This window comes from Narcine bancroftii, chromosome 6, assembly GCF_036971445.1.
Source record: "Narcine bancroftii isolate sNarBan1 chromosome 6, sNarBan1.hap1, whole genome shotgun sequence".
NCBI lineage: Eukaryota > Metazoa > Chordata > Chondrichthyes > Torpediniformes > Narcinidae > Narcine > Narcine bancroftii.
Genome location: NC_091474.1, coordinates 234,266,467 through 234,292,547, shown reverse-complemented (window position 1 = coordinate 234,292,547; position 26,081 = coordinate 234,266,467). Strand labels below are relative to the sequence as shown.

Here is a 26,081-nt window from a genome sequence, read left to right as displayed (position 1 = left end):
AATCAAATATTTAGGAATAATAATAGGTAATAATTTACAGAACATAAATTTATTTATATTCTTTTAGAAAAAATAGAGAAAGATTCACAGAAATGGGAAGAGTTGGTGATTACTTTAGTGGGAAGAGTAAATTGTATTAAAATGAAAGTTATGCCAACATTACAGTATCTTTTTCAATTACTGTCTATTACATTACCCAAAAATTTATTTAAATTATTGAATAATTACATAAGGCAATTCCAGTGAAATAGCAAAGTGCCAAGAATTTCATTGGAAAAGCTAACATACGATTAATAAACTGGGAGGACTTACGCTTCCAGATTTTAAGTGATTATTAATCAGCACAAGCTAGATTATTTTATCATGCTTCTTTAAAGATTGTTTCCCCCTCTTGAATCCAATTGGGATTGTATTCAATGAGTGAGGGGACAACAAAGGACTTTATTTACAAGTGGAATGTTAAGTTAATAACAAAAAAAGACAGATAACCCTATATTAATGCATATGATTAGAATATGGCAAGAAATAAATGAGTGCATTGGGGAAAAAAGCAAGGATATCACTAAGAACACCATTATGTAAAAATAAGTTGCTGCCCATGGATCTGGACAACAAAATATTGAATTCCTGATATCATAAAGGAATAAGATGTATTGATGATTTTTTATGTAGAGGGATCTCATGACTTTTGAACAATTAAGAAATAAATAGAGTAGATAATGGGGCTTTCTCCTTGTTTTCTCCAGCTAATATCATTCCTAAGAGAAAGATGAGGACAAAATTTGACCCCATCTAAAATTAGTGAAATGGAATGAATGGTTTGCTTGGGGAATACACCTAAATTTATAACTATATTGTACAATGCTCCGCAGAATTAAAGTGCAAAATCAGGTTCACAGAGATCGAGAGAGAGATGGGAGTTGGATCTAAGTGTTGCAATAATGGAAAGATGTTGTACTGATTGGTGTTTGGATAGCATGACATCAAATATAAATGCAAGATATGGATTAGTGTAATATAATTTCCTACACCACAGAAGTTGCATAAATCAAAATCTGAAATATCGGAGATGTGTTTTAGATGTGGGTCAGAAATAGGAACTTTTTTTACATGCTACAAGGTGAGACCTTCACTCCGCACTTGAGCATGCTGGATGTGTCTTCCACCGTGAGGACTGATACAAAATATTTGTTTAATGCCTCGGCCATTTCATCATTTTTTGCTATCAGTTTTCCTTTCTCATCCTCCAAGGGTCCTATGTTAACTCTGGCCATCCTCTTCCGTTTTATATATTTATAAAAATTTTTGCTTTGTTTTTATATTTTGTGCCAATTTACTTTCATAATCCTTTTTCCCATTTCTTATTACCCGCTTTGTAACCCCTTGTTGTCTCTTAAAGTTTTCCCAATCTTCCAGTTTCCCACTGCTCTTTGCACCTTTGTACACCTGAGCCTTCAATTTTATACTCTCCTTTATTTCCTTTGTTAACCACGGTTGATTTTTCCCTCCCTTGCTGCCCTTTTTCCTGACCGGAATATATTTTTGTTGAGCATGACAATATTTCTTTGAAAATCTTGCACTGTTGCTCAACTGTTTCATCAATCAGCCTGTGCTCCCAGTCCACTCTGCCCAATTCCTCCCTCATCCTATGGTAGTCACCCCTGTTTAAGCATAATATACGAGTTTTAGATCTAACTATTTCCCCTTCCATCTGAATGAGAAATTCAATCATACTATGATCGCTATTTCCCAGATGGTCCCTGACTATTACATCATTTACTCTACCTATCTCATTGCACAACACGAGATCCAGGAGAGCATTTTCTCTTGTGGGTTCCTTAACATGCTGCTCAAGAAAGCTATCGCGGATGCATTCTATGAAGTCCTCTTCCAGACTCCCACGACCGACTTGATTTTTCCAATCTATGTGGAAGTTAAAGTCCCCCATGACTACTGCCGTATCATTATTACATGCCTCACTTATCTCTCTATTTATTTCCTGTGCCACTAAACTATTTTTATTTGGTGGGCGATAGATAACACCCACCAATAATTTTTCCCTTTGTTATTCTTTATCTTTACCCAAATGGACTCAACATTATGCTCTTTAGATCTTATATCATTCCTCACTGCCTGGAGCTCATCTTTGATTAAGAGTGCAACTCCACCTCCTTTACCATCCTGTCTATCTCTTTGCACCACCTGATACCCTTGAAAGTTTAATTCTCATTTAAGGTCACCTTGTAGCCATGTTTCCATGATGGCGACCCAATCATAGGCATGGGTACCGATTTGCGCCTCAAGTTCACTAACCTTATTTCTAATACTGCGGGCATTCAGATAAAGTGCCCTTATGCTCTTTGTCCTTTTAATATCTAGTGACTTCTTTAACCTTTTCTTTTGATTTTTCTGCCCACTATTTTTCTTTGTAATTTTCTTAACACTGTCATTGACCCGAAAACTCACTGCACCATCTGATTTTTTACTTTCTCCTCCCAACATTACTTTTCCTATTTTACTTTTCCTGGCCATTACTTTATCTTCCCTACCCTTTTCCCTGTCACTCTGGTTCCCACACCCCTGCCAAATTAGTTTAAACCTTGCCCCACTGCTGTACCAAACATACTTGCCAAAATGTTGACACCTTTTGGATTTAGGTGCAACCTGTTCCTCTTGTAAAGATCATGCCTTCCCCAAAAGAGATCCCAATGATCCAAGAAGCCAAATCCTTGCCTTGTACACCAGCACCTCATTTTCCTTATCCTTACATTCTTTTCATCACTTGCATTTGGAACAGGTAGTAATCCCGAGATCACCACCCTAGCATTCCTGTCTTTCAGCTTTCGTCCCAACTCACTGTAATCCCTTTTCAATACCTCCTCCCTTTTCTTGTCAATGTCGTTTGTACCCACATGTACCAAGACATCAGGCTGCTCTCCCTCTCCTCTCAGAATATTTTGGACCCGATTTGTGATATCTTGTACCCTTGTACCAGGGAGGCAGCACACCATGCGGGTATACTTATCTGCCTCACAGATAAGTAATGGAATCATGGATGCACAACCTCTGAGATCAGAAGGCTCTGGAGGTCAGGATTGAGTGGGGATCTCAGGAACAGTGAGGAAGCAGTTCAAACACCTGCAGACAGGGATGCGTTCAAATTCAATCACTCCCAACCTATTCGTTTTAGGTTGTGAGTCCTGTGTCAAGGTTCAACTGACCTAAATATGTGTTGCCACTGATTTTTGTTTGAACTCAGCATCTGATGCCTCTCATCTCAATGTCCAACAATAGAATTATCCAGCATTGACAGAATACATTCAATCCAGTTTTCCCTCACCCTGCGGCCACTGCATCCTATTGTCCACTGCTAAAGTGAGCTTAACAAATTTTAATTGATATTTCAACAACCTAATTTTAGGTCTTACATCTTCTAAATTCCCCAATAAAAATAATTCAGGTACCTGATGGTATTGAATTCCAGTAATTTCTTTTCCCAAATCTTCCTAGAAAGGCCGCACTTTAGGGCATGACCAGGTTAAATGCAAGAAAGTACTTATTTCTTGACCACATTGAAAACATTAGTCTGATATTTCCAATTTGAATTTATGTAACTTTTGTGGTGTAAGACCTAGCTGATGCAAGAAGTTATATTGCACCAGCCGATACCTACATTGATGATGCTGTCCAATAAGGGTAAATAATTCCACGCAAATAAATTGTCAAAATTATTATCGATAATAACACTTAAATATTTAATTTGATCAGACCATCTAAACTTCACAATTTGTCTACATACCGAATAATCCATCTCCGTCAATGGCATCATTTCACTCTTCTCCCAGTTAACCTTATATCAGGATAATGCCCCATACTGTTACAAATGCTCATGCAAATTCACCAGAGATCGTAAAGGATGATCACAACATCTGCAAATAAATTTATCTTGTACTCATTTGCATTCACTTTAATCCCTTTTATCGTGTTATCTTGTCTAATCAAGAGTTAATTGTATAAAGATGAATATTTTTCCGCGAATTCAATATTTGTTTCAATCTCTTCCATGTAAGGTACTTTATAAGTTTTTTAAAGACATTAATTAATTGATAAGAAAGTTTTTGTGGAAAGATAAAATGGTGAGAGTTTCATTACAAAAATTAACTTGGAAATATGCACTGGGTGGTTTACAATGACCTAATTTTCAATATTATTATGAATCAGCCCAATCAAAATTTATAAATACAATGTTTCAAGTGGAGACTCCCTTGATTTGGGCAACTATTGAATTAGATCAGATTGGTGAAAAGAGGATGGATCAATTTATTTATCGATGGAATTCTCAGTTATTATGTAGTTATGATTTACCAGTGTTGAAACATTTACTTGAGTTATGGATGAATAAAAATGAACAGCTTGGTACAGAAGTAAGAGTTTCAGCTAAGACTCCTTTATTTCAAAATAAACTTTTACCATTTAGTTAATAATCAATTACTGAGATTATGGAAACAAAAAGGTGTGAAGTTAGTAGAAGACTGTTATGAAGCAGGGTGTTTTTATTTCTTTCAACAAATGAGAGAGAAGTACAATGTACCTTCGAGTACCTTCTTTACTTATGATCAGGTTAAAGATTTATTGTTAGAAAATTATGGACGTAAATTGTGCCTTCCGAGAAAATCTTAATTTGAAATCCTGATTACTGATGGAACTAGGAAGGGATTTATATCAAATATATATAATTTATTGCAGGCTAAATCTTTCAAGCTGGATGTAGATAAGACAAGAGTGAAATGGGAGAGAGATTTGGGGATCGATAACCCCCTGGAAGATTGGATGTCAATATGTGAAGATAGTATGACTAAAATAGTGGATGTGCAATATAGACTAGTTCATTATAATTTTATTCATCAATAGTATTTAACTCCTGAGAAATTAAGAGGTTTAAATATATTACTTCGGATTTGTGTTTTAGATGTCATAAGGAAATAGGAACTTTTTACATTCTGTTTGGTTCTGTGAGAGTTAAACCTTTTTGCAATAAAAATTAATGAATTTTTGGAAGTTATGTTTAAATTTAAAATTAATTCAGATCCTACGTTTTTTTTACTGGGTGACATTAAATCATTGTCTTTAGAATTGAAACTAGATAAATTTCAGATTGCTTTTCTGAGTTTGGCTTTAGTAGTAGCTAGGAAATGTTTCGCAGTTACTTGGAAAAACGTAACTCAATTGAATATTCAATGATGGCATAGGGAGATGTGATCATGTATTCCCTTGGAGAAAATAACATATACTTTGGGAAATAATTATTCCTTTTTTGAGAAAGTTTGAAGCCCGTATGTAGATTGGATGCATATTAATTTTTGAAATATTTTTCCATGTGTGGAGGGTATGGTCCTCATCCACGACATATGTAAATGTATTATTTTAATTATTTTCCTCCATTTTTTTTCTTTCTATTTGTTGGGGTAGATTAGTTGGAGGGGGGTATTATGGAATTAAAAATGTATCACATTGTATTTGATATATTCTGTTGATATATTCTGTTATTGAATATAAATAAGTTATCAATGGATCAATTTCTATGCCCAAATCTGATTCCCAACATTATCTTGATTTATGAAGCCCTTGTTGAAGGGTCCCTGCCTGAAATAGGGAACACATTTTTGAAATAAATTTTTTGTGCTTCCCTTTTGAACCAGAGTCTCCATTATGCTACACTGCAGTAAGGTCAGTGCTGGACCCAATTGGTCCCTTAAATAAGTTCTCAACTGAAGATAGCAGAAAAAAAAGATGTATTTAAAACTCCATATTTATTCCTAATTTGCTCAAATGTCATAGATTGACCCGACTCATAACAATCCTCAATACATTTGACCCCTCTCTAGGACCAAGTGCCCAGGATTTTATTCTCAATTGTTAACGGAATTAACATATTTTGAGCTAGGGAGAGCGATGTCGGCAGATGAACCCTCTGCAGCTTCACTCACCCAGGAAACAGCTCGAATGCTAGTTCCCTGCTTGAAGCGTTTCCCTGGCTGGTGCTGGCAGAGCAGTTCCAGCTGCATGGGGGATTATGGTTAGGGAAGACTGCCATTTTTTTTCCATTGATCCTGCATTGAGCTGCTTGTGTGCTGGAATAGCCCGATGTGATGCCGGCTGGGAGCGGCACTTCAGGACCCTCAAGTAAGCCCTGGCAATGCAGCACTGCACCCCTGGGATGGAGATTAATTATTGGATCGAGCGGGTAAGGTGAGGACAGTGCCCCCCTGCACACCTGCTCTCTGCCCCACCTTCCATACCTAGACATGCCTATCCAATCCCCCCCCCCCATCAAACTAGTTTAAACCCTCCCCAACTGCTCTAGCAAACATACCCGCCAGGATATTGGTCCCCCTCCAGTTCACGTGCAGCCTATCCTTTTTGTAGAGGTCAGTCATTTCTCAGAAATGATCCGGAAATCTGAACCCCTGCCCCTGCACCAACTCATCAGCCTCACATTCATCTGCTAAAACTTCCTGTTCCTACCCTCTTTAGCGCATGGCACAGACAGTAATCCTGAGATTACCACTCTTGAGGTCCTGCTTTTTAATTTATTTCCCAACTCCCTATATTCCCTCTTCAGGATCTCATCACTACTCCTATCTATGTCATTGGTTCCCATGTGCACCACAACACCTGGCTGCCTACCCTCTCCCTCCCTCCAGAATGCTATGATCAGAGACATCCGTGACTCTGCCACCTGGGAGGCAACATACCATCTGCTCTCCTAACCAATGAGTCCCTAATTACCATAGCTCTCCTCTTATCCCCCCTTTCCTTCTGAGCTGAGGGGCTATCCCCTGAGCTAGAGATGTGACCACCACAATTGTTGCCCGGTAGATCATCCCCTCCAACAGTATCTAACTTATTGTTGAGGGGGAATGGCCACAGGACACTATTTGTCTATTTCCCTTCCCTCTCCTAACAGGAACCCAGTTACCTGCCTCCTGACTTTTAGGGGTGACTGTCTCCCTGAAGCACCCATCATTGCCTCAACCTCTCGAATGATCTTGAGTTCATCCAGCTCCAACTTCCTAACATGGTCTCCCAGGAGCTGCAGCTGGATGCACCTCTTGCAGGTGCAGCTCCAAATTTCCCACATCCTGCAATCGGAGCATTCAAGCCCTAACTGTTGACTCCATTAATTCCTCTTTCTTATCTCTCTCTATCTCTATCACCACTCCTCCTTTTGGATTTACTGCCAATCTCTTCCCTAATATGCTGGGGAATCTAAAAACCAAAGAAATACCTGTAGCCAATTTCAGGTAAAACTTTGGGAAATTCCTCCCCGACTCCTTAATGACAATCAGGCAGATTTGTGATACATTACCAGCAAGACTTATTCTAATATCTAACATCAACTAGTCATAATTGGGAGAGGATAGAGCAGTTGTCTGATGGCTCCACATTCACCAGGAAGCATTAGAAAGAATGATCTCAGTGGGATGGCTCCCTTTAATCTACTTTTGTGCATAACATTTGCACAATGGATTCAGTTTCCAGTCTTCATTTTCTTGTCTTTTCAAGTCAGTTCAATAAATTGACATGAAAACTCCTCAATTGACCTGAAACAGTCTCCAATTTAAATTTTTTTTTAAACATACTACACTTTCATATAAAATGTTACATATATGGATAATGTGGGGGGGGGGGGGGGGGGGAGGCCTCCTTTATTCAGAATAAACAGATTTGAGTGTCTAACCCTGTTAAGGAGTCTAAATACCACTTGAGCATGAACTGTCTTGTTGACCTTTCCAATATTCCCATCTATGTTCACTGCTCCAAAAGTTGTTTTGACTGAAACACATTTTTTTTCTGTGGTTCTGCTCCATTATATTTCTTTCCACACCTAATTGGACTAAGGCAACCAATTAGCAAATAAGATTCAACCAATTCTAAAAAATAATTCAGAATTGTTTTAAACTTTAATAGAAAGGGAACAATTGTCAAATCATACAGCTCTGAAGGAATCCATACATCCCCCCCGTTGTTTGCTGTCACAGTTCTTTGAGAAGGCTATAAAAAGAAAGGTTTATTTTCCATGTCACCTTGCTGTTTCTCACAGTGGTCCTTCCTCCTTGTTAAACCTTTATCTGATGTAACTGCTGGTGATCTTATTTGTAGTCCCTTTCCAAATTAGTGCCGTTCTTCAGGAGGGTTTCATGAACACTTCTGCCACTACAAGATGGGAGTGATGGTGACATTCGATCCAGTTTTCACCCACCCTGCGGCCTCTGCATCCTATTGAACTGTGATTTAAAAATAACTCTACTGAGCTATGAAATTTTAATTTGAGCTCTCTGACTGGCCAAAATGACACAAACTCTGTGGAATTTTGAATTTAACCATGGAAGGTTATTTTCTTTCTGTCCCCATCAATATTTCATCCTAAGTACTGTAATAGAATGTTTCCCAAGAGGACCTGTATCCTATGAGAAAATCATACATGTAAATGTAAAATAAAAGTTTTTTTTTCATTTTTTTTCCACCAGATAAACTTGAAGATTCAAGTTATTCGTCTGTTTTCCAAATGATCTAGTTACATTCCATTTTGGATTTCTTACTCTTCCAGTTGGAAATGTTCCTTTCTCCGCAGTCGTTGCCTGATTACTGAGCATCTGTGCCGTTTTATTTCTTTCATTTATGGTCAATTTCCATCGTCTCTGATTCAAAATACAAGACAGTCCATAGGAAATCATTTGGTTAGTGCAGCAGTTAGTACAATGCTATTACAGTACCTGTGACCTGGGTTTTAATCTACTGCTGTTGTAAGGAGTTTGTACATTTTTTCCGTGTCCACATGGGTTTCCTCTGGGTACTCCAATTTCCTCCCGTGTGGCATGGGCTCGTGGCCCAGAAGAGCCTATTACCATGTCTCCAAATTAAAACAAATTGGATGTACATTAAAAAAAAATTTGGTTCCTTCACCTCATCAGCAGTACTCCTTTCTTTCTTGCCAGTATTTACAGCAAAATGAACGTTCTCAACTTGCTTACAACAGTTAGAATAATTCTGTGACAAATATTTAGTTATCTTTTAAATGGACAAATGTTTTGTTATTTTATTAAACGTATAATTTTCTTACTTATCCTTCAGTGACAAAGCTGAAGTAGATCAAATGCTCATGACTTTTCAGAACTGGGTTGATCCATATGAAAAATAGCTTCAGCACATTTTGATACCCTGAGTTGGGGCTTGATTCTATCCCAATACAATATTGCTCGAGGTGCAAAACTAAAACCAATCATTCAATATCAGCTTAAAAAAAAAAGACAATAAAATATTTTTACAAACTACTCAGTGCATAATTTTAAGTAGGCCAATCGTATTAAATAAAGAACACATGGGATTAGTTTGTCACGCCACTGTATAACCATATAATCTGAGTTTGTCTTGCATTAGGAGCATTAGAAACCCCACATGGGTTCACAGAATTTTCATTCTTCACTCTGCAAGCCTCAGTGGAGTTTCTGACCAACAACGCACAGTTCTGGGTGGGAGACAGATCGGCTAGGGCTTCTCAGGTCGGAAACGTAATAGCCCATCCACTGATCCCCTTCATTCTCCAAATTTCCATCTAAACTGTTATGGAAAGAAAGTAGTTCAAGGGGATTAGAATAAGAAGCTAATGACCATGACAATCCCATTAGGCTGATTTAATGGGTTCACCACTGACTGCAGTTCTTTTGTTACAGAGAACACAATGTGTTCAAATTATACCTGCCCTATATTTGCCATATCGTGGCAGTCAGTATCCCGTCCTTCCTCCAATACCTCCCCATCCCTCATCCCTCCCCAATACTATCCCTCATCTCTTCCCCACTATTCCTCATCCCTCCCCAATACTACTGCTCATCTCTTCCAACACCGCCCCTCACCCTTCCTCCAACACTACCCCCCACTCCTTCCCCAAAGCCCCTCACCCTTTCCCCCAACTACCCCTAATCTCTTCCCTTTTTTTGAATATTATATTTAATTTTTTAAGAAAATACAGAATATAGGACTCAATTAATATAATAACAGTAATACATTGAAAATAAAATCATACAAAAACATTCATAAAGTCTGAAAAAAACAAGGGAAGAAGAGTCCCTCTTCTCCCAATGCCCCTCACCAGATTTAAAAAAAGGGGACAGACAGTAGGGAATAGAGGGAGATAAAAAGAAAGAAAATAGAAAAGAAAAAGCAACCAGAGCAAGGTTCTCTCCCCCCCTCCTTCCCCCATCTCTCCCCTCCCCCTCCCCCCCTCCCCTCTCTTTATCTCAGAGTCCCATCATTTTAAAAGTATTAAATTTCTAATAAGGAGTATGCTAATTGATGAATATCAAAATAAATCAAACAATCTATACATTTAAGTAATCTAAATAAGGTTGCCAAATTTCAACGAACATACTATATCTATTCTTAAGTCTATGTCATCTTCTCAAGGGCAATACAACTTTGCACTTCCATGTTCCAACGATCAATGTGAAGTAGGGAATCCGATTTCCATGTTACCGCTATACATTTCTTGGCTATTGACAATGCAATTTTAATAAATTTAGATTTTTCCAGAAGTTAACTTTTATAACTGCCAAATTCCCCAGAAGAAACAGTTCCGGGTCTAGAGGGAAGTTCACCCCCACAATTTTTGTCAGCTCTTCCCCCAATTCTATCCAAAAGGGTCTTAAACTTCATGCATAACCAGGTGGAATGTAAAAAGGTACCAACATCTGTACCTCACCTAAAACACCTATCAGAAAATTATGGTTTATTTTTATGCATCTTTTGAGGTATGAAATATAAATGGTGCAGACAATTATAATGAATCAGTATTTATCAGTGGTTCTCAACCTTTTTCTCTCCACTCACAAACCACTTTAAGTAATCCCTATGCCATAGGCGCTCTGTGATTAATAAGGATTACTTAAAGTGGTATGTGAGTGAAAAAGAAAAAGGTTGAAAACCACTGTTTTAATCATCCCTCATTGACTCATTAGGTGCACAGTTTCATAACTTCAAAGGAAATAGGCCAGTGACAATTTTTCTCAAGCAAAATAGTTCAGTAATGATTAGGTCCAGAGCAGTGATTCTCAACCTTCCCTTCCCACTCACATCCCACTTTAAGCAATCCCTTACTAATCACAGAGCACTGATGGCAGAGGGATTGCTTAAAGTGGGATGTGAGTGGAAAGGAAAAGGTTGAGAACCACTGGTCTATATCAAGAATTAATTTAGATAGTCATACTATATACACATAGATTTGACCAGCATTGTGGATCGATTACAATGCCCAAATCAGATTCCTATCTCTCTCTCATCCCTTCCCTCAACACTACCTTTCATCATAGAAGTTAAACAAGAAAGCTTGCAGATGGTGATGTCAAGTTCTATACACAAATGTGCTGGAAAAACTCAGCAGGTCATGCAGTGTCCATAGGAAGTAAAGAGTAACCAACATTTTGGGCCTGGGTCTTTTGTCAGGGCAGAAGCAAAAACAGACAAGCACCTGAGTAAAAAGGTAGAGAGAAGGAGAAGAAGAGCAGAAAAAGGCAGGGCAAAGAGTGCAGGATAGATTTAACTGTGCTTATATGCAGTATTAATTTTAAGAAGTTTTCAATGAGTGTTTCATGAAATCATACCAATTAAAAGCAAGAATTACTTATGTATTTTATATATTTATATTGTTATTGAAAAAATGAACATAAAAACTTGACAAATGGTGTAGTAGGAAACAGTAAAGCTTCAATCCTTGATGAACTCAATGCCTTCTACAGCATGCCCACCAGAACAAGGAAAAATCAAAGGTCATCGTCATGTCCCCAGATGATCCTCTACCATTCATAACTGAAGATGACGAACGGGCTGCCTTCAGGAGAATGAATCCGAGGAAAGCATCCAGTCCGGATGGAGAACCCGGCCGAGAACTGAAAACCTGTGCTGACAAACTTGCCAATGTATTCATGGATATATTCAACATCTCCCTCTAGCAGAGTGTGGTACTCAAACAGGCTTCAACCAAGAAGAGTGTGGTAGCTGGCTTAAATGACTACCAACCACTGATACGTACATCCACAGTGATTAAGTTTTTTGAGAGGCTGGTGTTGAAGCTTATCAGCTTGTGCCTGAGTTCCTATTGAAGCAACAGGTTTACAGCAGATCCCATAATACTGGCCCTACAAAAAGCTCTGGAACACCTGGACAGCAAAGATGGATATATTGGGATACTCTCTAACAACTTCAGCAGTGGTTTTAAAACTGCCCCCTTAAGCCAATGACAATTTTTCTCAAGCAAAATATTTCAGTAACAATTGGGTTCTCAACCTTCCCTTCCCACCCATATCCCACCTTAAGTAATCCCTATGCCATCGGTGCTCTGTGATTGGTAAGGGATTACTTAAGGTGGTATGTGAGTGGGATGGGAAGGTTGAGATCCACTGCTCTAGACCCAATTGTTACTGATATATTTTGAGGAAAATTGCCATTGACCCATTTCCTTTGGAGTTATGAAACCGTGCACATAATGAGTCAATTAGGTACAATTAAAACAGTGGTTTCCAAACCTTTTCTTTCCACTCACATACCAATTTAAGCAATCCCTTACTAATCACAGAGCACCTATAGGTATAGGGATTACTTAAGGTGAAATGTGAGCTTAGGGGGGGCAGTTTGAAAACCAGTGGACTACAGATGGTATTCGACACTATCATCCCCTCAAATTGGATCCTGGATTTTTTCACCTGCAGACCCCAATCAGTGAGGATTGGTAAGAATATCTCCTCCACAATCTCCATCAGTTCCATAGAACCACGGGGTTGCGTGCTTAGCTCCCTACTTTACTCACTTTACACCTACGATTGTGTGGCTCGGTACAAAGCAGCACCATCGATAAAGTTGCTGGTGATACCAGGGTAGTGGGTTGTATTGAAAGGGGTGATGAATCAGCGTACAGGAGGGAGATTTAAAACTTAGATGATTGGGAATTCAGGAAGGGAAAACCAGAGGTGTACAATCCAGTGACCATTGGGGATCAGAGGTGGAGAAAATTTAAATTCCAGAGAGTCACAACCTCTGAGGACCTTTGCTGGCCCCAAAACACTAATGTCATCATGAAAAAAGCACGTCAGTGCTTCTACTTCCTCTGGAGTTGGCTGAGGTTTGTTAAGACATTGAAAACCTTGGCAAACTTCTACAGATGTGTGGTGGAAAATGTGCTGACCGGCTGCATCACTGTCTGGTAAGGAAACACCAATACCCCTGAACAGAAAGCTCTGTTAAAGGTAGAAGACACAACCCAGAACATCAAAGCAAAACTCTCCCCACCAACGAGAAAATCTACATGGAATGCTGCTGTTGGAGGGGAGTAGCAATCATCAAAGACCCAATCCACCCAGCACATGCTCTGTTCTTGCTGCTGTCATCAGGAAAGAGGTATTAGTGCCAGAAAACTCATACCATCAGGTTCAGGAACAGTTGCTAACCTCCACCATCAGACTCCTGAACAACAAACTCATCAGAGACTTATTTAAGGATTCCTACATTGTACATTATTCATTACTGAATATTTTTTTCTTTTATTGCAGTTTGTTACATTACTTTCCTCATTTGCATTTCTCACTTTTGTATACGTACAGTATTTTGCATTACTAATGAAATTCTGCCTGGCACACAGGATAAAGAATCTCAGGGTTGTATGCAATGTCATCTATGTACTCTGACAATAAATCTGAGGGGGGGCATGGTGAGATGGCGTAGAGACGAGGCATGTAATCCCTGTCCTCTCTGGTCAGACTTTTAAGTACCCATTTTTTAACCTTTTATTTTTAATTTTAAAATTTTAATCTTTAGTTTGATATTTTGGTGAGCCAGTATGGCTGATAATGTAATAAAAACTAAGTCTCAGTTACAAAAGAAAATACATTTTCAAAGTGCAGAAGAATTGGGGCCTAAATGACTTGAAACAGCCTTGGACTCGATTTCAGCGATCCCCAAGCCTCAACGATCGCCGGTGGGGACAAAATTTAAGGTAACAGCTACTCACCAGTCTCAAGGTGGCGCTGGTTCGACCCGTTTTGCGAAGGAAGGAGCGCGCTCCCGAGAAGTTAGGCACGAGCCTGGAGGCTTGTTACAAAGAATAACTCCGTTGGAAGAGATGGGAGCGCGGAGGAAGAGGACTGTGACGGTAGACAAGCAGTCTATAACGACTGTGGGCTTGAGTAGCGCTGCTAATTACGGAGGATTCTGCAATTTTATTAAAAAATGGTCTGCGGGGGGAGGGCAGTGACGACCCCCTGAGGAAGTCGAGGGGACGTCGTTGGGTGTCCAAACTCGCAGCAAAATGACTAGAATGCTGCCTTTTGAAGTACAACTAGAAGTGGACTTACCTTACTCTACCACTGCACAGGAAATGGAAGAAGAGCTGGAAGAAAGTGAGTTACAGATTACGGAACCGGATTCTGCATTTCAAACTGCATCTCAGCCTGTTTATAAGATGTTTGAAGGTATTGCTTCTTCTTTGGATGTCATTACTGGTCAATTGAACCAGCTGGTTCAAATGAATACTGATATGAGTTCAGACCTAACTGTGGTTAAGGCAGAAGCTAAAAAAAATTGGGAAAACTTTAAAAAATTTGAAGTTTCCTTTTCTGAATGTAAACAACAGATACAATCCAATGCAGAAACAATAATAAAGGTGGAAAAATCAGTTAAAGATTTAGGAGCCCGGGTAAGAGAATTAACAAAAAAAATTGACTATTTGGAAAATCAAAGCAGAAGAAACAATGTGAAAATTGTGGGTTTGCCAGAAGGTCAAGATCCTGTCAATTTAAAAAAAAAATTTCCTGATGGATTGGTATTGGAAAGAACACATAGAGCTTTAAGAAGAACACCCTTACCTGGTCAACCCCCAAGAGCTGTGAGAGTTCGTTGTTTGAACTGTTTGGATAGAGAGACAATTCTTCGATTTGCAGTTCAAAATGCAAGACAAAGGCAAGCTCCAATGATGGTTCAGAATAATAAAGTTTTCTTCTACCCTGATTTGAGTCAAGATGTCATCAGACGCCGACGTGAATTTAATCCAGTTAAAGATGTTTTATGGCATAAACGTTATAAATTTGCTTTTCGTTGCCCTGCTGTGTTGAAAGTGTTTTATGGAAACTATCAGTCTCAATTCTTTGAGAGTGAGCATGAAGCAATGGTTTTTGCTAATTCGTTACCAGATGTCAGAGGACAAAGAAGTCCACCATTATCTCCTAAAAGAAAATCTGACAGTCTTGGAAATGGGAAAAAAGGCAGAAGTGGAAAGAACGGGAATGGAAAGAGTTCATCTACTCTTGAAATGAGTTTACCATCTGGACTGGAATCTCAAGGCTGATTTTTTTTTGTAATATGTTAATATTTTTGATTGGCTGGCTGGGGAGGAGGAGATTGCACTAATTTCTTTGTTAGTCATCAGTCACTAGTTGGTAATTCACACCCAGTTTTTTTAGGGAGTTACTACCTTTTGGTAGTTTTTCTTTTTTCTTATTAACGAATATTATTTTAATTGGAGGGCCTGTATATTTTAATTTGGCGGTCCTATATAAAAATTTTCTTTTTTTTTTCTTTCTTTGCTATTATTAATTTTGTGATTACTTTTGGTATTTAGTAATTGTATTAGATATGTCTTTTGAATTACAATCAATGGAAATGAATGCAGGACATATTCTTAAATTGAATTGTAAGATTTTTAATGAATTTTGGACTCAACAATTTATGCACCGAATGTGGATGATGAAGCATTTATTTTGGATGCATTTTTGCTTCTGGGACAAGCTAATGAAAATGTTCTGGTTGGAGGAGATTTTAACTGTGATTTGGATCCTTTATTAGATAAATCTCCAAAAGATGTTTAAAAAATCCAAAATGGCAATTCAAATTCGAGCTTTGATGAAAGATTTTAATTTAGTGGACATTTGGTGACGTCTCAACCCAACAGAGAAGGATTTCTCTTTTTATTCATTTAGACATGAATCTTTTTCTATAAGTTATGGATGAGAAAAAATAGAACGATAGGTTCTAAGGGTAAATTATTGACTTTAACACCATTATATAATAATCAACTTATTCCTTTTTCAATGCATAATTAATGTTTATTACATTGGAAATCTAAAGGTATAAAACATTTGGGGAATTGCTTTAAAGAAGGTAAATTTTTATCCTTTATAATCAAATGAGGGAAGATTTTGGTATTAATGAGAATTCTTTATTCATTTATGATCAACTTTGATCCTTAGTAAAACAAATATTTGGTAGAGATATGACTTTACCTAAATTGACTAAATTTGAATCTTTTCTTGTGATTGCACCAAAGAAGGGATAAATTTCATTGATGTACCAAATATTATAGGAGAGTGTGGAAAAAAGGGATGGGATAGATCTAAGATTAAATAGGTAAAGGATATTAATTTTATTTTTTCTGAGGATGACTGGTTAGATATTTGTCATGTTAGTGTTACTAGATCGATAAATGTTCATTATGCAATGGTTAATTACAATTTTTTACATCAATTGTATTTAACACCTGAAAAGATTAAAAAATATATGGTTCTAGTGAATCAGACTCTTGTTTTAGATGTGGTAATTCGGTTGGAACTTTTTTTTCATGCTGTTTGGTTATGTGTACATATACAATCTTCTTGGTAAGCAATTCAATTGTTTTTGGAACATTTGTATAAGATTAAAATACTTCTAGACCCGACAATATTTTTGTTGGGTAAGTTGAAGCCTTTGAAAGATTTGGGATTAGATAAATTTCAGATTGCTTTTGTATATTTAGCTTTATTTGTAGCAAAAAAATGTATATTGGTAATGGAAAAAATCACCATGATAATTATTCGTTTTTTCTTAATAAGTGGCGTTTATATTCAGAATATTTACATTTAAATTGACTTTGCTTAGATTTTAGTAAATATATTTCAGTTTATATTTTAGTTTCTTTTTCTCTTTGGCTCTCCTAAAGAGAGCTGGCTGAGGGGGGGGGGGTTCTTTTTTTTTCTCACTTTTCTTTTTTATATAATTTTTTAAAATTGTTCACAATATGTACTTTTTTTACTGTATGTAATAACCTTGTTGAACAAATAAATAAAGCTGTGATGACAATAAATCTGAACTTTAACTTTGAATCACATAGGCTTTGCGGATGACACCAAAACTGATGTTAAAGTGGATAGTGAAAAATGTTATTTGAGATTACAATATGATCTTAATGAACTGGGAAAGTCGTGCAAGGAATGGCAGATGAACAAATGTAATCTGTTGAACTTTGGTAGATGAAATCAGGGCAGTTATTTTACAGTAAATAGAAGGTCCCTGAAGAGCATTGTAGAACAGAGTGATCTCTGGGTGCAGTTACGTAGTTCTAGGAAAGCTGGGACACGGGTTGGCAGGGTGGTGAAAAAAGGTGTTTGGCACATTTGGCTTCATTGGTCTGGGCAATGAGTACATGAACTGAAATATTATATTCCAAATGTACAAGATCATGGTGAGACTGCATTTGGAGTATTGTGTGCATTTCTGGTCATCTAGCTAGAGGAAAGATATCTTTGTTGGAAAAGGTGAAGAAAAGATTCATAGGAATGTGAAAGAGATTCATGAGTTTCAGTTGTAATGAGAGGCTGGGACTATTCTCCCGAAGCATAGGAGGATCAAGTTGATAAAATCATGAGGTTCACGGATAAATAGTCAAAGATTTTTTCCCCCAGGCTTGGGGAGTTTAAAAGTCAAAGGCATATATTTAAGGTGAGACTGAAAAGATATTGGCCACACACAGATAACGGAGAAGAGGTAGGCAACCTGGTCAGCATGGATAAGTTGGGCTGAAGGGCCTCTTTTTGGGCTTTGAAACTGACCTAGTTACCAAATTTAGAGTTAGAACCATACAACACGGAGATGGGCCCTTCAACCTACACAAGCATGCTAGCCTTTTTGCCCATCAACATTCCCCATTTGCTCTCATTAAGACTATAATTTTGTGCCATTTCATAAGTTTCATTTCCTACCCTTTCCCTTTCTCCTTCCTTTAAATAATCAAAGGTGTCACAATTTTATTTTTCTCTGACCGGAATTATTTTATATTATTTGGGAGATTCAGGCTTTGCTGATAAGGCCATCATTTATAGACAGCCTTTACTTGCCCTTGGAAATATGTGGATGAAGTTTCCCTGAGGCCCCACTGGTGAACGAGCTTGTCATTGCAGTTGCAAGACGAGTTGCAGGATTTAGAATCCAATTTCAATGTGTGAATATCCAAGTCAGAATGCCATGTAATTTGGAGGAACAGCCAAGTCAAGTTGTTGTAGTGGAGAAGTGAATATTGGTGATAATGGATGGAAATGGTAGAGGCAGGGACAATTACAAAAAATATTGTGACAGGTAGATGGATAGGAAAAGTTTAGAAGGATATACAAATGCAGACAAGTGGGATGAGCTGAGGAAGCCTCCTTGTTTGATCTTCTGTGATCATGTTCTTTCCTACTGTTAGAGTAGACCAAATCTTGTGGCAGCATGAGGCTCTTCAGTTTGAAAACTAGTCCTCAATCTCTTTAAATTTAATAATATGAAATTTAACGATTCAGCACTTCAGCCCAATGAGACCCAATTAACCTACCAACTCCGTACATTTTTGGAGGGTGGGAAGAAACCATTACACCCAGAGAAAACTCATGCAGGTCATGGCGAGAACGTACAAATTCCTTACAGACAGTGGTGGATTCAAACCCAGGTCACTGATACTGTACGAGAATTGTGCTAACCATTTCCTGATTCTGGATCTCCCTTGACATACCACACTTTGGTCATAATTAAGCAAGGGAAATCTCAGATCTACTGCTCTCCCACATCTGATGAACTTGAACTTTTCCAACTAGCACAGCTCTGGAAGGAACCCAGAGAACAACGAGGACTATTATACACTTTGTAAATTGTCTCCAGTCTTGACCTCAGATCTCCTGATCTCCATTCTCATCCTTGGCTTCCCAAACTCCCAAAAGCATCCTGATTTTTAGTCTCTTCCCCAGCTTCCTGACCTCCACTCTCTTCCTCATCTCCAGTCCTTTTCATTAAAAGCCTCCATTCTCTCCCAAGCCTTCATATCTCCCTTTAAACACCCATTCTCTCCCCAACTGTACTAATCTCCAGCTCTCAGCACTAGTGGTAGTGGTTGCACTCCTATTGAACTCGCTGCTCCACCCCTTTATTAAAGTGCTCTCTGGAAATCTCTATATATCATGATGTCTGGTTCACCTTTGTTGATCTTGTTCATTACATTCTCAAAGAAATACCGTCCGGTATTTGAATCTGAGAAATGCCACCCCAAAACTGGGGTTGTATAAAATTCGAACCGTAACAGCCGAGGTCTCAGCGCTCCCTTGCAAGGTCCATCTGCTCAGTCCAACTTGGTACAGGCTTTAAATGGCCTGTCAAAGGAGTCGATGGTGGTTAGTTTTAAAATATGCTAATAAAATGTAAACCTTTACTGGGTCTTTTGCTTTTAAAATATTATCACTCCTTTGTTCAGTGGTTCTTACTTGGGGTAGTCTTATATAGGGAGTATAGCTCAAAGCCTACTGTGTAAGTGGAAATTCTGGGGTCGTCTTATACACTGACATATACAATAGTCATGAGTTCTATAGCAAGGAAACAGGCCCTTCAGCCCAACTACTCCATGCTGACCAAACCAGTCCCCATCTGCCTGCTTGCAGCCCACATCTCTCAGAATCTTTCCTATCCACATCCTTGCCTAAACATATTTTAAGTGATGCAATTGTTTCTGCACTCACCATTTCCTCTGGCAGCTCTTTCCACCTACCTACCACCTTCTTTGTGAAAACATTGCCCCTCAAGTCCCTTTTAAATCTTTCCCCACTCACTTTAAATTCCACTATCTTGGGAAAAAGACTATTAACCTCTTCTACACTCCATGATTTTATCAACCACCATAAGGTTACCCCTTTACCATTTATGTTCCAGGGTAAAAAAAAAATCCCAGAGTATCTAGTAACCCCTAATAACTTTTGTAAATATGTTGAATATTATTTCCTTTTGATCATACTATGTTATGTCTGCTCAATTGAATTATTCTTTTCTGAATTTCTTGCCATTTCTTTGATAATATATATCTGATCTATAGTTTCCTTCTATCCTGAACAATTGCAGCATCCCAATTTGGAGGAATCTTTTTCCCGAGACTACTCAGAATGGAGGAGCATTCAGATGGCACGAAGCACCAGGAATCCTTTTGTTAGGGACATAAAGACACCCAGTGTAAGTGGCAGAAGATGCACACCGGTCTCCCAAATAATCCACTTGCCTGGTTCATTAAGCACTTCCTGGCCCCACTTGGGGCGGGGGAGTATGTCTGCAAGACCTACATTTGCCTAAGCAATCAGCCATGATGGAACGGCAGGGAGGACTCGATGAGCCGAATGGTTCCTATGTCTTTTGGCTTCAGTGGATGTATTAGAATTGGCAGAGCTGGAAATAAAACATATCATCTTTGACCCTGAGTGGCTGGCTCATTCAGATATCACTATCTGTCCATCTCTGGTTATTATTACCACAGCACGGTTGGTGTAACAGTTAGTGCAACGCCTTTACCATGCCCATGATCGGGACCGGACCTGGGTTTGAATCCCGCACTGTCTTTATGGGGTTTGTACATTCCCCCCATGTCTGCGTGGGTTTTCTCCGGTTCCTTTGATTTCCTCCCACCCTTCAAAATGTACCGGGCGGCATGAACTCGTAGGGCCGAATGGGCCTGTTACAGTGCTGTAAGTCTAAATTTAAAAACCAAAACCACATGGTTCGTTCCATCATCTTTCACTACTTAATTTATCTATTTTCAAAAAGTTAATACAGAGGTCAATATCTCCAGTCACCCAGATGATTCATCAGAGAGGGAAGGAACTTCTGCCTTGGAAGATGACAGATGGCGGTTTCCTTATTACTGTATTGTCACCTCAGAACTTTGAATTCACAGAATGAATCTAGACCTGGAAATGAACTTGGAGACAAATACTTGCAACTGAGACCTGACTGACAAAATAAAGAAAAGAGCAATAAAAGTTGAATGGAGCTTGAGGTTGAACCATAGTAGGGACTGGACAAAGAGGCAGTAAGTGGATGAGTTGAGGTATGATTGAGTTGAGTTGAATGATGGCTGGGTTGTGTAGAATTGAGAGGATGAATTGAGTTTACCGATGCTTGTGTTAAATTGATAGATGGGTGGATTGAGCTGACGTACAGCTGAGTTGTGTTGATGGATACCTGGGTTGAGTTAACGGATGAATGGGATGAGTTGACGGATGACTGGGGTGAGTTGACGATGGAGGTCAAAAGGAGTTCTCCTCCTTAATCTGCAACACTGATTGAAGTAAATACAATACTCACCCAATGCTGTGGAGAGTAGGTTCACTTCCAGCTGAAGTGGATACAGGTAGTCTACCCTGAGTCCCAGTTTTACAATCCAATGGATAAGACCTCTTAACGAAAGGCTGGGGGTGGACACCACTCAGGGTCAGCCTTCTCTGTCGGTCTCCTGACGTTCTGAGCATAAAACTGTTCCTCCATGTTGCCCTAGACATCATCGGGCTACCATCTCCCAGAATGACGCTTGGTGATTGGCCACTCGAATCCACTGTGCCAAAACAGTTTACAGAAGGTGGTTTAGCCTCAAAAATGGAATTAGACTGTGGACAGAAGATGGACGAAGTATTGGATCCAATTCTTGCAGACTTCTGAGATTCCACATTGTCATCAAACTGGTCAGTAGACCCCTTCAGCAGTACATTTGGTGAGATGGGCAGTGAAGAACTGCTGGCACATAATGCTGAGCTGGATTGTCTGGAGCTAGTAGGGGGAGTTGGCAGCTTACGATGTAGGAATGGACTGGCCGGCTTCTGTTGCACAGGTGGGCTTGGAAGCATTCGATGGGTAGGAGGACTGGGCAGCTTCCTTGCCGTAAGAGAGGATCTTGTTGGACTGGGTGGAGGAGTCTGTTGCTTACTCAGTTTTTGTGTATTTAGGTTTCTGTTGGTGAGAGCTTGAGGGAAGTGTCTGGCTTCCCATACTGGATCTGGGCATCTCCTTGCTCCATGAGAGGAAGGTGCTATGTAATCCTTGGGGCGGAACAGGGGTTTGGGATGTAAAGGTGGACTTGCAAATCTCTTCTCTCTGGGAGGGGGTGAGGGAGTTGTGAATCTGGTTGGCTGAGAAGGGGACCTGGGTTGAGAAGGTGGACTGGCAGGTTTTCTATCTGGCAAATGGGATTGAGGTACAGGTTTTGTTGGAGCCATCTTCTCGACAATGGCAGGGCTTCTGAGTGTCCAACTGTCTGGTTGTTGGGTTGAATTGACACAGTGATAGATTGGAAGGTCAGATCCTTGGACTGGGTTGACTGATGGATGGATTGAGTTCACAGATGCATGTGTTGAGGAATGAGTTGAGTTGCTGGTTAGAGGCGTGGCACCAATGGATGAGTTGAGGTATGATTGAGTTGAGTTGAATGATGGCTGGGTTGTGTTTATGGGCAGTTGTGTTGAATTGAGAGGATGAATTGAGTTTACCGATGCTTGTGTTACATTGATAGATGGGTGGATTGAGTTGACGTACAGGTGAGTTGTGTTGGTGGATACCTGGGTTGAGTTAACGGATGAATGGGATGAGTTGACGGATGACTGGGGTGAGTTGACAGATAGCTGGGGTGAGTTGGCGGATGACTGGAATGGATTGACGGTTGACTGGGCTGAGTTGATGGATGACTGGCTTGAGTTGACGGACGATTGGGTTGGGTTGACGGTTGAATGGCTTGGGTTGATGGACGGCTGGGGTGAGTTGACAGTCAACTGGGTTGAGTTGGATGACTGGCTTGAGTTGATGGACGACTGGGTTCGGTTGACGGTTGAATGGCTTGGGTTGACAGTTGAATGGCTTGGGTTGACAGTTGAATGGCTTGGGTTGACGGATGACTGGCTCGAGTTGACAGATGACTGGTTTTGGTTGACAGATGAATGGTTTTGGTTGACGGATGACTGGGTTGGGCTGACTGTTAACTGGGTTGAGTTGACTGACGATTGGATTGCGTCGAGGGATGGTTGGATTGGGCATTCTGATCGCTGGCCCGGTCTCTTCAATGGAGGTGAGGGCACTCCATGTGTGGCGGGGAAGAAGGTGGCTGAGTTTTCACCTGCGCCCTCTCCTCTGTGTGCTGGACCCCTTGGTTTGCCCACTCTCCCTGAGAGAGGTGAAGCTACCACCATGCACCCGTCGCGCTGCTCTTGGCGCAACCTGCCCTCCGCTGAGTAGCCGGAATCACCAGCGTAGCGCAGGTTTATGATTTTGTAAGGTTGCCAGCCCTGGAGCGGCCCGGCCGTCTTCGAAGTGCGCTCACACTCGGTCCCATGAGTGGGCTCCAGGGCCCTTCCAGCACCTGGCCACCGCGTTCCAGACGTGGGCACCACTGGCCTTTGAAGTCCCTTGGCCCCTCGGGCGCTGACGTCACTTCCGGCGGGTTGGCCCGGCAGCCGCGCCACTGGTCGCTCCGCCACTCTTGCCTTGGCGACGGGAGCGCGCGCTTCATCCGACGCTGCCCCGACCGAGCACGTGGCGGGCGCAGCCGCCGCGCCTGCGTGCGACGCCGCGGCCGCACATGCGCATGCCGGCGAAGGCGTGGAGAGGGGCACCGCGGGGAGGTCGGCGCCGGGAACCGGGACGCTGTCCGTCCGCTGCTTCTTGCAGGTTGGACGCGGTACGCAGGGCAGGGTGGGAGGGCTGGGCTGGGGGCCGCGGGCTCGGGGCGCCCCGGCGCTTCCCCGGCTGAAGCTGCCGATCAGCGACCGCACGGATCCGCGGGCCTGGGCCTGGGCCTGGGCCTGGGCCTGGGCCTGGGCCTGGGCCTGGGCCTGGGCCTGGGCCTGGGCCTGGGCCTGGGCCTGGGCCTGGGCCTGGGCCTGGGCCTGGGCCGGCAGCTTCTCCTGGCTGGGCAACACGCTGAAGTTCGGCCGCAGGGAGGCCCGGAGCTTGGAGTGGACCCGGGGCTCGGGGCCGGCCGGGCTCCCCGCTGACCTCCGCCGGGCGGCCTCAACCCCTCCCCGCTGCATCTTGTCCAGCCGCCGGCTCAGCTCCTTCTGCGTCCTCTGCAGCTCCGACAGGGTGGGGTCCTCGGCCTTGCTCCGCAGCGACTCGGCGGACCTCGACCGCTGCTTCCCCGGCCCGCGGCGCCTCGCCCCGCCCGCGCTGCGCGGCCTCGCCGGCGGCGGTCTGCTCTCGTCGTCCGACCAAACCCGCGACGCCGGGGCCGTGGGGACGAATTGAATTCTGTGGCTGATGGCGTCTCGGATCTTCATGGCCATCTCCTCGTTCTCCGGCTTCGCTATCATTTTCAGGACCGGCCGCCCCGCCCCACTTGCTGGCGGCGATGACCGTGGCCTCCGGGGGCATTGGGCCGTGGAGGAATCCGACCACTCGCTCCCTTCCTCCTCCTCCTCCTCCTCCTCCTCCTCCTCGCCGAGCGAGTCGCCTTGAGCCAGGGCCTCGCATTCAACGCTGGTAAGCGGCTCCAGGGCTCGGTTCTGCGCTCCTGATGCGGGGACACGGGGCTGCGAGCACGAAGCTTCCTCCTCCCAAGACGAACAGTTGTGGTTCAGAGGATTGGAAAAGCCCAACTGCATTCGTGTTCTGTTGGCGACAGAGGAACCCTCCATTCCATCGCAACTTGCTTTCCTGCTCCCTTCCTCAGGGTCACTTGGTTGTGTGCAAGACTCTGCCCCGATGCCACTGTCTTCAGAATAAAGGGCCACGTCCCTTGGCTTGGTGTCAGGCCGCGCCAGCACACAAGCCTCCATTTGTTCAATCAGTGTTTGGAGCCTCGCATCCACTTCTTGCTTCATTGCAAGCCTCTTCTGAACAACGTGTGCAGCGCTTTCCAGGTAGTCCCAAGCTTCCTGCAGCACGGTGGCAGTCAGGGCCGTCACTGTTCTGTTGGTGGTGTGCATCTTGTTCACCGTGTAAAGCAGCAACTGTTGCAAGAGGTCAGGTTGCTCTTTCGCCTCAGGCCACGCCAGATGAGGGCCGAGGTCTCTGACCAGCTTTTCGCCCTCAGCAGCTATTTCCTCCAGCGTTTGGTTGATTTCCTCAAAGCGAAGTGTCAGGAAGCACACCATCTGCTGAAGCATCAGCTGAGTTTGCGTGGCCTGATCAGTGAGACACAGGATGGCATCGTACTTGGAAAGGCTTGGGTTGAGGTACCCATAGGCCGCTTGATGGGCTTCCACCAGTGACGTGGGAAAGTTGACCTTTTCTTCATCTTCACCTCGAGATCGGCTTCTTGATCTCGACTTGTTTCTCTTCACTTGGCTGGCAGCACGATGACCCATTTTCTTGCTTTTCTTGGCTTGCTGAACTGTTTGGCCATCGCTGGACTGGCTGCGGTCCATGTGGTCATTCTGAGCGCGCGTGTCCAGAGAAGCACATACCTGTGAACCGATAACCTCGGGTATTGCCACCTTGGTGCCAGTTGCCGGCTTTACCTCATCGGGCTCTTCGTCATAATTTGCATGCAGCTTGGTAGGCACCACTGATGTAGGCACATTCTGGCACTGGCCTCTTGCCTCTTGCAAAACGTTATTCCTGGGACCTCTGAAATCCTCTTGCACCTCCTCGGACAGGTTAGATTCACTGTCAGAGTTTCCTGAGCCCTTGCTGATGGAAAAGGGGTGGCTGTCAGTGGGAGTTCTGTCCACAAATGGTGGGGCTCTAGTTTTCTTTCGAGATTTAAAAGTACCTTTTGCGAGTTGCTGTATTATTTCGCTTTGAGACGGTGCACAACCCATGGCTGATTTTCTGGCAACAGAAAGTACTAATCAATATGCACTAAAAAGGAATTAACACGACCTTGTGGTAGTGCTGTCAGCTGCAGATGCTCTTGTCCTGTATGACTCCATTTGTCTCCCTGCTCTTCAAAGCATTATTGGTTGACAGGTTTCAAAGCTCTGACTGTTCTTAGAATAAAAAAATTGAGCAGTTTCTTG

General features: G+C 41.8%; 1 protein-coding gene across 1 annotated transcript; it reads right to left on the bottom strand.

Annotated features, from left to right (window-relative positions):
• Positions 1-7,945: 7,945 nt before the first annotated feature.
• Positions 7,946-25,883, bottom strand: LOC138737378 (photoreceptor cilium actin regulator-like). Its single transcript, XM_069888124.1, has 2 exons — positions 21,445-25,883; positions 7,946-9,621 (listed from the first exon to the last, which is right to left on the bottom strand). The coding sequence occupies exons 1-2, from the start codon at positions 25,881-25,883 to the stop codon at positions 9,498-9,500; spliced, it is 4,563 nt and encodes a 1,520-aa protein (XP_069744225.1). The 3' UTR covers positions 7,946-9,497.
• Positions 25,884-26,081: the final 198 nt, after the last annotated feature.